The sequence below is a fragment of the Sinocyclocheilus anshuiensis genome, unplaced genomic scaffold, assembly GCF_001515605.1.
Source record: "Sinocyclocheilus anshuiensis isolate Anshui unplaced genomic scaffold, SAMN03320099.WGS_v1.1 scaffold1857, whole genome shotgun sequence".
NCBI classification, from domain to species: Eukaryota; Metazoa; Chordata; class Actinopteri; order Cypriniformes; family Cyprinidae; genus Sinocyclocheilus; species Sinocyclocheilus anshuiensis.
In genome coordinates, this window is record NW_015540280.1 from 313,451 (window position 1) to 330,617 (window position 17,167).

The 17,167-nt window shown below is 37.7% G+C and overlaps 1 protein-coding gene across 3 annotated transcripts in view; it reads right to left on the reverse strand.

Moving 5' to 3' along the window:
* The window catches only part of LOC107687294 (BEN domain-containing protein 2), an 11,089-nt gene extending 2,966 nt beyond the window's left edge, over positions 1-8,123 (reverse strand). The window contains exons 1-7 of one of the 3 annotated variants that reach the window (XM_016484570.1): positions 7,957-8,123; positions 6,361-6,488; positions 5,994-6,053; positions 5,808-5,885; positions 5,600-5,704; positions 2,094-2,454; positions 238-441 (exon numbers count right to left, since the gene is read on the reverse strand). In XM_016484570.1, coding sequence (XP_016340056.1) covers positions 238-441; positions 2,094-2,454; positions 5,600-5,704; positions 5,808-5,885; positions 5,994-6,053; positions 6,361-6,488; positions 7,957-7,969 — 949 coding nt within the window. In that variant the 5' untranslated portion in view covers positions 7,970-8,123. Of the gene's footprint in view, positions 1-237; positions 442-2,093; positions 2,455-5,599; positions 5,705-5,807; positions 5,886-5,993; positions 6,098-6,360; positions 6,489-7,956 lie in introns of those variants that run through there. The other 2 variants (XM_016484571.1, XM_016484572.1) reach the window with 2 other exon arrangements.
* Positions 8,124-17,167: the final 9,044 nt, after the last annotated feature.

Here is a 17,167-nt window from a genome sequence, read left to right on the forward strand (position 1 = left end):
AGGCGTGGTTGACTCTTAACTTTTATAAAGAATATCTCTTTGGATTTGAGACTTTAGTGTTTGCAACTTTACTGATCTTCTTTATGCACCAAGAGCTTGTAACACTCCAACGAGAAAGGAAAAATTGAAATCGCATCATATGACCCCTTTAAATCAAATTGTTTAAATGTGTAAAAACGACAGAAAAGGCACATCATACAGAAAATCATCCAGTTCTCAAATATCCGTCCAGCTCACCTCTGATGGCACCGATCTTGTTTGGGTCGAGTCTCTTTAGGCGTCTCTTTGTGTTTCCAGTGGTGCTGCTTTGAGAGAGTTCCTCCGCTGTGAAGATGTTTCTCGACAGGTACCGCACCGCCGCACTGGGTCGTGCCATTTTCCCAGCCCTCTGTAGGATACAGTTTGAGAGGAACACCTTCCTGTCAGAGCCGCCCAGACAACCTACAGGAGCAGAAACAGACACAAATGGCAGCATTAATATAAATTATTGCTGCATGGATCATTGTTCTGGATTAAAATCATTCACTAGCAATTTAGTGAGTTTTAGCCTTATAGTAACGGATTACCCAAAATGAAAATTAGCTGACAATGTCCTTGCTCTCAGGCCATCCAAGATGTAGATGAGTTTGTTTCTTCATCAGATTTGGAGAAATGTAGCATTGCATCACTGTCTCAGCAATGGATGCTCTGCAGTGAATGGGTGCCGTCAGAATGAGAGTCCAAACAGCTGATAAAAACATCACAATAATCCACACCACTCCAGTCCATCAGTTAACGTCTTGAGAAGTGAAAAGCTACATGTTTTTAGCTTCAAACTTTGCTTCTGGCTAAAATATGTGTACTCTATCCATAATATTGCTTTCTGCATTGATAAGTTGTCAGGAGAGAAATATGCACAGATCAAGCACTGTTTATGAGCAAACAATAGTCTAAAACTGTTCTAAACAAGTATGCGGGTGGATTTTAATGTGAGAGGACTTTTTCACTGAAGGAAGCTTTATTATGTATTATGGTTATGGATTTTGACCAGACGTTTAAAGTTAAAATGTCTGTTTCTTATTATTGTGATGTTTTTATCAGCTGTTTGGACTCTCATTCTGACGGTACCCATTCACTGCAAAGGATCCAGTGGTGAGCAAGTGATGTAATGTTAAATCTCTCCAAATCTGTGCCGAAGAAGAAATAAACTCATCTATATCTTGAATGGCCTGAGGGTGAGTACATTTTCAGCCTGTTTTTATTTTATGATGAACTATTCATTTAATTTAGTCTGGGACAGACAGATAGAGTCAATACAACAAATGCGTGAAATGAATGAGCGCTTGAGTCTGAGAACTGATCGAGAAGGCGGTTTGTCAACTCTAAAAGTAGCAGCGCTTTCACTGAAAGACTAAAATAGAAAAGCGTGCCACAATCTGATGAACAGATCAGTTTTCCTGATGCTGACTTAAAGGCTTAGATAAGGTGACAATGGCTTATGTTCTCTTTCCATAAGCCAGTGTTAATCATCAGCCCGTGTGATGTTTACATGGCACCATATGTGATTATCCAACCCTTCAATGCTTTACCAACCATGAAACATTGATGCTGAGTTAAAGGGGTCATATGATGCTGCTGAAAATAACATTATTTTGTGTATTTGGTGTAATGAAATGTGTTTATGCGGTTTAAGGTTCAAAAAACACATTATTTTCCACATACTGTACATTATTGTTTCTCCTCTATGCCCTGCCTTTCTGAAACGCGTCGATTTTTACAAAGCTCATCGGTCTGAAAAGCGAGGTTGACCAGACGTTTAAAGTTAAAATGTCTGTTTCTTATTATTGTGATGTTTTTATCAGCTGTTTGGACTCTCATTCTGACGGCACCCATTCACTGCAGAGCATCCATTGCTTAGCAAGTGATGCAATGCTACATTTCTCCAAATCTGATGAAGAAACAAACTCATCTACATCTTAAATGGCCTTAGGGTGATTTAAATTTTTGTGTGAACTATTGCTTTATACTTAACTATACTCTCTGAAAGCAAGTGCAGGATGTTATTCTTCCCAACTAAGTAAATTTCTCTTGTTTTAAAGGAACAAGACTCTTACTCGTATTCGTCAGATCTGCAGTTGAAGCACGGTCACTGATCTCTGAGCTTATTTCAGCTGGTCTCTTCACCCGCTCAAGATGCTGCATTAGACTCATTTTATTCCTGCTGAAAGCTTCTTGTGTTGTGTGTGTTGGCGCAGTGGTCTTGACGGAGATGCGGGACTGGCTCTGGATAAAAAGTCGAGGAGGGCTGGGCACCTCTGGGCCGGGGGAGAGTGTAGGAGGTTTCCTGCTCTCCACAGACGGAAGGGGAGACGTAGAGGAAATATGAACGAGGTGGGGCATAGACGCTTCAGAACCGATCAAGGTTTCAGACTTGGCCTGGCAGCTGTCTCTGTAGCTGGATGACAAGTACATCCTCTAAAATGAGAGGAAGAAAGTGAAGGAGAAAGTTAAATTATGGTAAAAACAGATTTTTTTTTCTTAGGTGCAGGATTATAGTTAACTAAAACTATTTAAAAAAGTTAAATAAAATAATTACTTAAAATAAACTTTAACTGAAATTAAATTTATTTCAGCTAGTTGCCAAGGCAACATTTCTCATTTTCATTTAGTTTAGCATGAAGTTCTTAAATAACTAAAGCTGAGAGAAAAAAAAACACAGTATTCAACTAATGTGGTCATATATTAATGAAAATCAAACTATATAATACTAATAATGCTATGAATAATCTTTTGGTTTGCATCCATTTAAATTCCATATAGAAAATTAGATATTCAAACATTAATTATTTATATTTATTATTATTAATATTAATTATTAATTATAAAATGTTCAATTCAATTGATTCAGTAGTCACTACCACAAGTTTATTTAAAGGGGTCACGAACTGAGAATCCAAAATTCCCTTCATCCCTTCAAAGGTCATTGTGCTATAAAAACATCCTGTAAATTTCAGGAATCAAAACTTTCTAGTTATTCTAAAAACAGCTTATATTAAAGGCAGTCTGCCAAAACAACAGCTTGTGGAATGTACGCCTCTATGATGTAATAGTGTGGATAAGCACCGCCTCCGCAGAAGACAACGCCTGCTTCAACATCACTGCCTGTTTAGCCCATAGACTGTATAAAAACATGGACGTAGTGTCCGTGACGTTTAGCCCCACCCACCGATTCTACGTCACTGCCTGTTTAGCCCCACCCACCGATTCTACGTCACTGCCTGTTTAGCCCCGCCCACCAATTCTACATCCCTGCCTTTTTAGCCCTGCCCACCGATTCGTGCATGTAGTGTTTACGATAGAGGCGAACACGCAGGTTTACGCAGAAACCAAACGATAAAGATGCTCCAAGACAAGACGCTGTTCAGTGCCAAACTGTGGAAAAACAGTGTTTGTGTTGCCTTCCTTCTGATCCCAACGTTAGGAATGAACTTTTTTTTTAATGAAGTATTTTAAATGAAGATCTAGACCGTGTCAGTAAGAACTCGGTCCTTTGTTCACTTCGTTTGACCGCGGATTCGTTTACAAACAAGGCACAATTCAACATTGTAATTTTCAGAAAGATTGAAACTAAAAGACGATGCTGTGCTGAATATATTGGATCAGACAGTAATGTCGCAGTGTGAGTAACTGTTTTTATTATGTGCTCACTATTGCTCTGTCTGTTATTACAGATCGTTTGATATGTACTGAGTATTTATGCATCAACCATACACAACAATAAAGATCTTTGATAACCATTTGTTTGCATCCCCAAAACTAGGTGTGTGACCTTTTGGGTTACGAGATCCTAACAAGCCAAAAGGTCTTTTATGTTTTTACAACTGATTTGAAGATTTCTTTTTTCTGGTCTGGGTATATAAGTGAAGTGGCAAAACATTACTTGGCGATTCTGTAGCCAGAAAGCCCGTAGTGTGGTGTGTGTCTCTGCACTCCATATTGTGTATTTTCCAAGGTCAGGAATGCATTTTTTACTCTTAGATTCATCTTTGAGGATTTGATGTCTTGTATTGATTTAATATCTTTGAATTGACTATGTAATTGGCATAATACATACAGGTGCATCTCAATAAATTAGAATGTCGTGGAAAAGTTCATTTTTTGTTGGAGCAAGCAGAGCGCGGCCGACTTAAAGGTAGATATTTACCCTGCATCCTCTGTCTAGACCAGAACTGACGAGTTTGTGTCCGTGAGGATGCGACCGGCCGGCGTAAGTTCTCTGTGCGATACCGGGTCCCTAATGAACGAATAATTGAAAGTACGGGATGTTCGGAATAATCAAATATCTAAATTAATACATAATAGACATTTGTGCTCAGTTTTTAATTAGAAACTTGCCTAAATTTGATGATCACTTGAAATTGGAGTCAGATTGAACACGGAGCTAGACTAAAATTGAAACTAAATCCTGATAAATTCAGAGGCACAAATAAAAGACTGAACACGCATTAAACCTTCAACCAGGCCGCTGGACTTCGCTTTTTTGGGCCAGTGGGTGGATTCTTACAAGTGTTATCTGCATGAGTTCACCTGGTTAAATTGTGTGGCACTTTGAGTATTTTTTATATATGTTAGAGGGGTGGTGGACTGTTTTTTTTCTAGGCTTGATTGTGTTTATGGGGTGCAGTCTAACGTGTTAACGCTTCGTTAAAAAAAAAAAAACGTGTTATTTTTCACATAATTTACCTTTATTCTACACCTCTCTGTCCCTTCTCTGATAAACGCTCTGATGAGTTCCTACTTTTATGAAGCCCCTCCCTCAGAAATAGGCGATGGGCTCTGATTGGTTAGCTCATTGTTGGAGCTGAGCTGATGAGCTGATGATCTGAAGACAACAAGATGCTGTGCAGTGCCAAGTTGTGGAAAAACAGTCTTTCCATTGCCTTACTTCTGATCCTAACATTAGGAAAAAGTGGATGAACTTTATTTTTAATGAAGATCCAGACTGTGAAAGAGTGGATGAACTTTATTTTTAATGTTTCAGACCGTGTCAGTAAGAACTTAGTCCAACTTCATTTTACTACGGATTCGTTTACAAACAAAGCACAATTCGGCGCGGGATTTTCAGAAAGATTGAGACTAAAAGACGATGCTGTGCCGACTATATTGGATCCAACAGTAATGTAACGCAACACACGTTTTCATTATGTGATCACTATTGCTCTGTCTGTTATTACAGATCGTTTGATATGTACTGAGTATTTATGCGTTTTTGCCTAAATCACAGCTGTGTCCATCTATGAAGGATGTAGACCGTCAAACATACACAACTGTTAGCCAATCATAGCAGTGGGCGTTTACTTCCGAGTCTATAATCCACCAGGTCTATTCAAACAGTGATGAGGGGGGTCAAAACAGGACAGAAAATAGCCTATTACTTCTAAATTATGATGTTTTTCGATGTAGAAATCTTGATAACATTATAAGGGGACCTCAGAGAACAGTAAAAATTAATAAAAAAGGCAGTTCATGAACCATTTAGCACATACATACAAATGTAACTGTTAATTGTAACTGTAATGTACTTGTTCATATTGTAATATGCGAGTTGTGTTACTTTTACCTGAGAGTGGACAGCTGGATTCTGATGACTGGTCTGGATGCTTGCTACCTTCGCCTGGAGCATCTCAAACTTCTCATCGAGTTTCAGAATGGCTCCATATGTAACCTGAACAACGAAACCAGACTTTAAATCTCATACTGAGCTTTAATGCAAAAAACAACAACTCAAGGTTAACCATAACAGGCAGGATCAACTGCCTCATCATTACCTGACAGTATGCAAGAATCTCTCCCAGAGTTCTTTGCAAATCAGCTCCGTATATCTCAGTCGAAATGACACTCTCTGCCTTCATGCACAACAACAAAGTTGTCAAAAATAAAAACAAGATATTACGGCAATTTACTGAAGCCAATATTCATTATAGGAATGAAGTATGTTTGTGAAGAGCCATCACCTCGTGTGAATTATGTGGTATTTCATGTGTGACTTCATTAATAAGAACTTTATCAGACATCTAGCAGAAAATAGACAGCATTGACCATTTCATGCCTGCATTCGCTGTCAAATTACCAACAAAACCGAACCCACATATATTATTACTCTCTTATTAGAGAGTAAAAAGACTTGTATAAAGAAAACAACCAATTTGTGGGAACATTTTAAATGACTATTTACTCTATAAATTGTGTTTGTGTTTACATGTAAATATATACATTTAACACGTGTTAAACCGACTGCCACAGATGGTCTACTTACGATCCCGAGCAGCCCTGTTGTATTCCTCTCCACTAACTATGAAAGTGCACTGTGTGATACTCTACCATACTGTCACCGAGGGGACTGGGGCCTCTGGATCTCATCAGCGGCGTGCTGTCATTGTCCATGCTCTCTATGCTGTCCTCTTCTGCCTCAGCCTTCAAACCGCACAAAACACTTCTGTCCCTGTTCACTGGAGGCAGAGACCACGGGTATGTGTGGATTAGTTTACTGTGCCAACGCTGTAGTTACAGTTTAATTTTGATAATTACACACAAACTGAGCTATCGAGGTATCCATCCATACACCTATCTATCTATCTATCTATCTATCTATCTATCTATCTGTCTATCTGTCTGTCTGTCTCTCTATCTATCTGTCTGTCTCTCTCTGTCTCTGTCTGTCTGTCTCTATCTATCTGTCTGTCTATCTGTCTGTCTCTATCTATCTGTCTATCTATATCTATCTGTCTGTCTGTCTGTCTATCTGTCTCTATCTAGCTGTCTATCTATATCTATCTGTCTGTCTCTATCTATCTATCTATCTGTCTATCTGTCTGTCTCTCTATCTGTCTCTATCTATCTGTCTGTCTGTCTCTATCTATCTGTCTATCTGTCTTTCTGTCTATCTGTCTGTCTATCTGTCTCTATCTATCTGTCTATCTGTCTGTCTATCTGTCTCTATCTATCTGTCTGTCTGTCTGTCTGTCTGTCTATCTGTCTCTATCTATCTGTCTATCTATATCTATCTATCTGTCTGTCTGTCTCTATCTATCTATCTGTCTGTCTGTCTGTCTGTCTCTATCTATCTATCTATCTATCTGTCTGTCTCTATCTATCTATCTATCTGTCTGTCTGTCTGTCTTGATAGATTAATACTTTCATTCAGCAAGGACACTAAATTGATCAAAAAGTGACAGTATAGACAATGTTACAAAAGATTTCAAATAAATTCAGCTATTTTGAACTTTCTATTCTGTATAAACTGTGTATTTGTAGTGACTTAACCTGTTGTACAATCTTGTTATGAATGAAGTACACAAATGGTGTTGAGGCAATATTAGCTCAAATAATAATAATAATAATAATAAAGGCGTCTGGACATGCACCATGGCAGTATCTTGTTATTATTTTCAGTACCTTTTAGTATCACGGTACTTAAATACAGTAAGTTTAGTACTGTTATTTTTGAAGTACATTGGAGCAACACCATGCAATACTAATTACCATGTACCATGGTATTAACATGGCAAACATTTAGTTTCATAGTATTAAAAATAACCAGCATCTGATAACGTTAACGTTACTATCATGGTTAATACAACAGACCTGCTTTTAGACGTGTACGTGATAGTTAAAGTCTCGTTTAGTACCATGCAAATGTCATGTGTAAGAGGTATTCGGTGTCTGACAGACAATGCGAAGCGTTCCGTCAAAACAGCCGACACTAGTTCCCTCTTCCGTCCGTTCTCTTGAGCGTTCACTGCGCAGTAAACGATGCACGGCGTGATGAATAAACGCACAGCGAGTATAAAGCTGCTTCTCTTTTAAAAAAGCGAGGAAAACATAAAGACATAACCAAAAACACATAAGTTGATGTATTATGTTGAGCCAATATCAAGTGAAGCGTTTAATGCGAATTATAAAGAGATGCACTTGTACCGTGTGCAGACATGCTCGGTCCGCCGCTGTCACTCGCGCAGTAACCTTACTGTTTATCGTAAAGCGCTTATTGTAATTTACGTCTGTTGCTGGTATTGGAACGGTTTGGCTGTTGTTATTGTACGGGGTTTTTAGATGGGATTCAAACCACGCCCGTTCCGCAGTGCCAGTCCTCTCTGCGCATGTCTGAACGCAGCTTGGCGTTCAGTTCACGAAGCGTTCCCAACAAGGCTCGCTCTGAGACTCAAGCTGGAGGCTGTGGCGCGGTGGCGAGGGGCGGCGCTAGGTGCCCTGTTGTTGGCAGATGCACTGTTATTTCGGTGAAATGACTGTTAAAGCTTTCTCTGTGTTATTGTTCAGGTAACAACGAACTTGTAAACGTGTCTCGCGGCGAGGTCACGTGCTATCTGTTGCTTTTCTCAGCGCTCGAGCGGATGAAGCAATCACAGTTTCGCACTGATAATGATTTCTGAATCCTTTTATACAGAGTCTGTGGGCGCATTTTCATTTGTACGTCAGGAACTAATTAGGGGGGGGGGATAGATTCAATAAATAATAACAACAACAACACCAAAATCACGCTGAGATCTGAACCCTTATGAAAATTAACCGTGGTGGTTTATTGTAGTAAAAGTGTAGTGACCATGGTATTGATTACCATTTGTATAGTTTTACTACAAATACCGTGGTTAAACTATGGTTAGTCTAGCAAAACCATGCTTAATTTGTGGTTACCATGGTTTAAAGGGGTCATATGATGCGATTTCAATGTTTCCTTTCTCTTTGGAGTGTTACAAGCTCTTGGTGCATAAAGAAGATCTGTAAAGTTGCAAAGACTAAAGTCTCAAATCCAAAGAGATATTCTTTATAAAAGTTCAGAGTCAGCCACGCCTACCTAAAACGGCTCGTTCTAACACGCCCCCACATATCTACATCACTATGTGGGAAGATTTGCATAACGCCACCCAATGGAAAATAATGTGTTTTTTTAACCTTAAACCGCATAAACACATTTCATTACACCAAATACACAAAATAATGTTCTTTTTAGCAGCATCATATGACCCCTTTAACTATAGTAACGATATTTTTTTATTTATTATTATTTGTAGTAAAAGCATGGTTATTTTTCGTAAGGGCAGCTTTCCATCTGATCTGCAACTGTTATATGGACAGCAAACACTTGGAAAGATTTTGTCATTTTTACACCTTTTACACTAATTATACTTTATTTGCAATAAATAATTAATATATAATTTATATACTTTTATTTGCCAGTTGAATTGCACTGTATTTGACTGTATATAACTTATTTTGTACTGTTTATGATATAGCCTTTACAAATTAGGCTAATTATGAACCGATCACAATAGATCCTTCAGAAATCATTGTAATGTGCTGATTTGCTGCTCAAGAAACGATGATAGGTGTTTTTCAAAATACTTTGATGAATAGAAAGTTCAAAAGAACATAATTTATTTGGAACAGAAATATTTTAGAATTATACACGTCTTTACTGTCACTTTTGGTTAATTGATTTGTTGAACAAAGTATTAATTTATTTATTTAAAAAACTTGCAGCACAACTTTTAAATTGTAGTGTACCACATAAGCTACTCACAAAAATTCAGAATCAGGACCGGGATCTTTTATAGCTGGCACCGCTCCTTCTTTCAGTAGCAAACCATGTGCTAATCCAGCGTCGAACTGGGCCTTGTTTATAAAACGTTCCTCAACAAACACGCACACTTCTTTAGAGACATTCTTCCCGAGCGAGTCCCGTGCAGCGCTGCCGCCAGATGAAGCGTGTTGATGGGCGTGCTCTTGCTCTTGCTCTGGTCCATGCGTGCGCAGGCGCATTCTTCCGGGAGAAATGCCCATATAAGGAGTTCCACCCTCGTTTACGTCATGAAGAGCCACGATCGAAAAAAACTCTCCGAAACGTGTAAGATTTTTAGCACAGAAATACTCCGTCATACGTCCAAATTGTTTTTTGAAACTTTGTCCATGCTTAGCATGAGAATCCAACTCTTTAACAGTGTAAACAACTCTGAATGCATGAAACAGCATTGTACCCCCCCCCCCTTAATCAGCTTAACTATTTTCAACATTGATAATAATCTGAATTGTTTGTTGAGCAGCAAATCAGCATATTATAATGATTTCTAAAGGATCTTGTGACACTGAAGACTGGAGTAATGATGCTGAAAATTCAGCTTTGATCACAAGAATAAATAACATTTTAGAATATATTCAAATAGAAAAAAAAGTTATTTAAAATTCCAATAATATTTCACAATATATCAGTTTTACTGTATTTTTCATCAAATAAATACAGTCTTGGAGAGCATAAAATACTTATTTAAAAGAAAATTATTCCAAATATTGTGTGTGGTGTGTGTGTGTGTGTGTTTGTGTGTGTGTGTGTGTGTGTGTGTGTGTGTGTTTTTTCATTTTATTTTTTATATACTCATTGAAATCTTTTTTTCTCTACTGAAGTTTCTAGTCATCAAGTAGGGCTTGTGTACAAATTCACTTGTCTTCAACAATCAATTTCAAGAACATTGCCTGATTGTGACTAATGTTCCCGTGTTGGATTAAAGGACAGTATCCATAATAATCTACTAATCATTGTACTGATGTTATTTTATTCATTCATTTATTTTTGTCATGTCCTGGAGGTCATTTTTCTGCGCTTCCGATTTGTTGTACAGTCCTGCTTTGAATGTCCTTCTGAAGTAGGGCTTTCACCAGATAACAGAGAGACAGCTGAAGCAGAACCCAGATAACAGTGTCCTGTGGGCTGCTCCCACACTCAGAGAAGCAGGAGGGCAGTCACCAGTGGACAGCGTGGCACTGGTGTGTTTGGGAGGGTACGTGTTCGGAAGCAGGAGCGTGACATTGTCTATTAGCTGCTGTGTGAGATAAATACACAGCTGTTCTTCCACTTGTTTGATGCGGCTGTCACGAACGCTGCAAACACAGCCAATAAACATGTTGAAGGTGGATTTTCACAAGAGTTGTTCAGGGTATTTGAAAAAGCTAATTCATGCTCGACTCAAAACAATTTATTAACAAAACATGCGATCTTCTTCCTCATTAGACTGACAAATACAAAAGAGCATATAGGCTACCAGTGACGGGAGAAATTAAGCATTTCAAAACGTTGAATCAACTGAACCGAATGCTTTGCAAAATGACTCACTGTTTTGAAGTGCTCAAAATGCTGGTCAAAACTGTGTAAATGCGATGAAAACTCAGGCTAAACATGCATAAAAACACCTTTTACAAACCAACTGCGAATGTGTTGTTGAACGTGTAATCTATTAAATGCAATTTACCAATAATCTAGTACCACTAAATATGAATTGTCTGTATAAAATGTGTTGTTTTATTAAATTGTAGGGAGTATTTTGGTCAATAAGCAACTCTTCCTTAAATGTGTAATTAAAAATGTCTACAGATTTATAAAACTGATCTGAGATCAGGTAAAATCCACTGGTTCATGAGTTCGCAGAGATTGACCACTAGCTTCAAGCCATTGACATTATGAAACATTTTCAGAAATGAAGCAATTTCTTGCACGTCAACTTCCCTAAGGTTGATTCTCTTTTAGTGCCTGAACTTAATGGAGCCCTTACCTCAGAGGAGAATACTAAGTCAATTAATGCATTGCAATCTAAGAAATCACAAGACTTTGGCAGTTTGATACGCGCTCCGAACCACTGGTTCAAAACAAATGATTTGCAAAAGTTTGAAGCTTCACGAACAATATAAACACACAAATAGGCCACTCACGCAAAGATGCAGGGTCCAAAGATTTCAGACAAGTCTGCTGAAGTCATGTGGTTGATATGGCCACGAGCAGCTACACGAGACAGGAAGTGAATAAGCAAGCACAGGATGTTGAAGATTTCGGGTGCAAAACTCTCCAGGACCTTCTTCGCACGCTTGAGGTCCAAAACCTTGCCTTTGGTTTCTGCGTGATAGAGTAAAGAATCAAAACACATTTGGTCCGATTTGGAGATTTGGAGGTGTAGGCAGACAGAAATAATCTGGAGTGTGAACGTACTTGTATAGACACTCAAGAGCCATTTGGCACTCCACCATGGGATGAGTCCATTAGGCAGTTCTCTCAGGAAGAGAATCAGCAGAGAGGCCACAGCATGGACATCATCGCTGCCAAAACACTGAAACTCGCCACCATTCAGACTTTTCTTCAACTCGCTGCACCGTGCCTCTGATCCACTGGCACGGAATAATTCCCTCTGATGGAGTCCTAAACACACAAACACGCACACACACACACACAGGTTTGTTTTTATGGTTTATGGGGACTCTCCATAGGCGTAATGGTTTTTATACTGTACAAACCGTATTTTCTATTGCCCTACACCAACCCTACCCCTAAACCTACCCCTCACAGGAAACTTTCTGCATTTTTAGATTTTCAAAAAAACTCATTCTGAATTATTTATAAGCCTTTTGAATTACGGGGACACTGAAAATGTCCTCATAAAGCACCTTCTCGTTGTAATACCTATGTCATACCCATGTTATTATACAAATTTGTGTCCTCATAAACCACATAAACATGCACACACACACACACACACACACTCACACACACACACACACATGCACAAATTCAAATGGTACAAATAATCCCAACATATATTTAGCAATTTAACTAACTACTCTTAGAAGAACACTTTCAAAAACACTCATACTTCTCTTACCATATTGTTCCAAAAACTCCACCATCTGTAGGAGCACCACAGGGACGCCCTGCCGCATATGTCCACGTTTCTTCAGAAAAACAAGGGGGGCACCGAATACACACTTTACCTCGAGTGATGTGGTCATAAAGCAGTCTGATGGTAGTGCATAGTAGTCTGAATCATCACTTTCAGTCTGCAAAGAAGTGACAGTAGTTCAAACTTAGGCTTGGTATGTGATAAAACAATAAATATCATATTTCACCCTAAAAACAAAAGAAATAAAGTAAGAAGAAAAGCACGAAGGCCTGTATTTAGCACCATGAAGATTTTATTTTGCAGCTGTAAAAGTCATTCTCAGTACTTTTTGTTTTCGTATTAATATAATGAAAAATATTTTCATTATAGGGTATTTATACGTCTTTGTAGTATTTATTTTTTTTGGAATTATGGCGAAGCTAAAACATATGTCTGTGTAGGATAATGTGCATACGTGTGTTACAGTAATGAAAATGTCCACAAGATCCTAAAAGTAGGCCAAATGTAATTTCTTTCTTTTTTTAACGTGAAATGTGACGTGGATATTTATTTTTTTGAAATTCAGTTAATTATGAAGATTAATTGTCAGTTGCCAGATTAACGCTTGGTGATTTAGGTCAGGTGGGCTACTTACCCAGCAGCACATTGACATTAGTTTGCGCAAAATTCCCATTATTCCCATAACTTTGTTGTTATCGTTCGTCAGTAATCTGAGAAACAGCTGAATCACATTCATGAACTGTGTCTGAATGTGCAGGCGGTGTTCATTGTGACATCGTGGAATGTTCAGGTGTTCACGACAGAATGATGGAATGTGAATCCAGCTGTTTGCATGCAAAGAGAACCACACACATATGAGTGAGAACTAAGAATGTTGTAAATCTATAGTCACATTTGACTTTTTGTTCATGAGAATACTGCAAATCACTTACATGTAAATGTCCCATCTATGCACCATAGTTTGATGGTGTCAGTACTGAATATTACAGCTCAGTATTATTCAGTACTGACACCATCAAATTATGGTGCTGAATACTGCAGCTCAGTTTAACCAATCAGGGTTGTGTGCGGGAGACCTGTGAATCAGTTTGCTGCTTTGTGCTGATGAGACTTGATGATGAGTCAAGAGTGACATTTAGCATGATAAAGGGACCAAACTTGAACTTGTAGCTGCATATTCGAGTGCTTGCTTATAAGTTGTATAAAATAAACGCGGCATCTACAGTAAAAAATGGGAGAGTGACCCAACTCTCAAAATAGGTTACTTGTGGTGGGAAATGGCCCGAAAGATCTCTGTAAATAAACTGCTCTGAGCTCAGAGCAGATGAATAACTTAAACAAAATCGAATATGGGACTGCTACTCCTGTCCAGCCTTATGCGCACACTGCTCTGACCAGTCCAGTACATCTTCAACTTTTAAATCATCCAGACTTCATACTGATATCTGATCCCTGACAACTCCTGAAAGAGGTTTGAATCAACAATTAATCAGTTTCGACTGTACAAAGTTCTGCGTTATGTTCTACAAAGTGTACTTAAAGACATAGTAGTTCTGTTTGAAGTTAAAGCGCAACACGAAGGTACACACATTAAAAAAATACAAAAATAAACTAGTGTACGGTAGGTCTCAGTATTCATTTCGTTGACGAATAATTTTCGGCATGATTTTCATCGACTCCAGACGAAAACGAGACGATAACGAAATAAAAACACTATTTGAATGACAAAAACACTGAGAAAAAATCTATTGACATTTTCGTCAACGAGTAAAAATGAGACAAAAATGTTAGAGAGGGACGATTGGACAGAGATCCCGTCTGAACGAATCTCCTGCGTGGAGATATATATAAAGCCATAAAAACAGCAAATGTAAATATAGCCTACTGATTTACACAATAAAATATCAACATAATAATAATTTTGCCATGGGTTCCTTGCAGAATTTTCTCTGAGATTTGAGAATAGTGGATTTGAAGCAGCAAGCAGCTCAAGGGCTTTTGGAACAGAGTCAGCTGTGTTGATGTCTGATATCGTGAATAAATCCATTAATCAATCATGTTTAGCTGAGAGAAAGACCAACAGACAGACAGTGAGGAAGATTCCTCCTTCTGGATGACACTGGACTTGTATGGGCAGCTCAATCACTTTCTCAGAGACGCTCATATCAGTACTAAAATGAACGCTAACAAAGAAAGAGAGCATTGATTTTCTATAAATTATAGCAAGTGATCATCAAGAACAAACTATAGAATGCAGTACTGTCAAATGATGAAAACATTTAACTGAATAATTTGCATGACTGTATTGAAAATGCATGTAGCCTACATGAAATGCTGGACTCACCTTGCTGGAGTTACCTCTATGAGTTCTTGTATTCTATGTTTAATAAAAAAAATAATAAAAAAACCTTGCTGGAGTTTAGGCAGAAAATGTCTGATGAACTGTTGTGCAGAGAAACTGGGAAAAATCATTTCTCGTCTCATCTCTCATGAAAAAAAAAAAATCCACATTAATAACAAACAATATTAGATCTGCTAAATGCAGTTTTGAAAATGGTTTGGCTTCATTTGAGAGCTCCAGATTCAGTGAATCATCCAGTTATGCCCTTGAAAAAAAAAATGTCAAAGGGGTATAGTTTACATTTTACTCAAACTATAAAATGCACAATGTGTTTGACTAGACAGTGCAATTGCCTGTTACAGTTGATCATTTGTTCATATTTTGAAGGACGGTTATGATTACAAATTTTAATGTTAAGTCTAAATAATCACAGAAACCTGTGTGATTAATTAGTTTACAAAAAAATCAAGTCAAATATATGTTATATTAAGCTATTGTCCACCACCACTAACAAAAATGTATACAAAAAGGTTTTAAATATCTTCAACTACTTTTTATTATTTTTAAAATCTATTTTCAATGCTTTGTGCGCACTGTTTCCGTTGAATTGTTAAGAATACTACAATACAATACAAAACACATCTAAATACGCAAATTGCGACAGTTCAGTTGTCAGTGTGACGTGCTGAAGTGACAGAAACGACTGAAATAGCGCTAAATATTACCAAGTCCCTCAGCTATCTATCAATCTTACATATATATATATATATATATATATATATATACACAGTGGCATGCGAAAGTTTGGGAACTTCTTGCAGAATCTGTGAAAATGTGAATAATTTTAACAGAATAAGAGAGATCATACAAAATGCATATCATTTTTTTATTTAGTACTGTCTTGAGTAAGATATTTTACATAAAAGATGTTTACATATAGTCCACAAGACAAAAAAATAGCTGAAATTGTTAAAATAACCCTCTTCAAAAGTTCTTCACACTGAAGCACAAAACCAGTAGTAATAAAATATGATCAAATCTCTTCCTTACCCAGAGATGTTACGCTCCCTGTAGTAGAACAAAACCACGCAATTCAATATTAAAATAACGGTCAACAGCTTCAAGATCCATTTAATATATGCCATATTCATCTGTAACATTGGCTTTAGTGTAGGGCAGGACAACAGCTGCAGGGCAGGTTTCAGAGAGAGAAAGAGAGAATGTGGAGGGAATTCTTGTTTCTCGCCTTGTTGGTTTCAGTGGAGCAGAGATGGGAGAGGGCTCAACTGAATACGCTTGACCGTAAATAGCACATCCTGAATTTATCTTCTAAAAACGAATACAAATGACACCCCTATGAATCATAAATGCGCCTTCACTTTTTTTGTGATCTGGTGGCAAATCTAGGTGAAAATATATGGAATCTTTACTGTGGAGTTCGTGTCTGCTCGAACTGTCGTTCAGTTATGCTGCTCATCTTGTTTGGGTGGGGGTTATATTCCAGTCCTAGACGTCTGGGGGCCCTAAGCAAAAACTCATCCAGGCCATCCTACACCCACAGCAATTTCTGAAACCATGGCCATCACATAAAAAGCTGTAAAGTGTTTTCCCTTTCTTCATTTCCCCCAATATCTCTGTCTCTTGTGTTGTCTTGTCTCTTCTTCACCAGCTGTTCTACTGTTACGAACAGAACTGTTTTCACTTTGTTGCAAAACAACCACCTCAATGTCATTTCTTTGCACACGAATGTCATTTATCTTAAAATGACGTAAATACCCAAGATTTAACAAACCTTTATTTCATACAAATACATTAAAACAAATTTTCTAAAGTGCCTTTTTTTTTAAATGCTCTAAAAAATACAATACATTTATAGAAAAATCCCAATACTGAACACTATTGCATTATTAGACTATGACTCATATTTTTGTGTTGCTGTCTGCTCTAGGGCATAAACTATAAATCCATGTATTAATGTAACTTTACAATAGATAATAATGATGTCCTTTAGCATACAGTATTCTGACTTAGGCTATCAGTAGCACCCCATTATTATCATAAGTTTAAAGACAAAATCAGCCATACAAAAAAAGACTTGTGTTTTTTACAAATC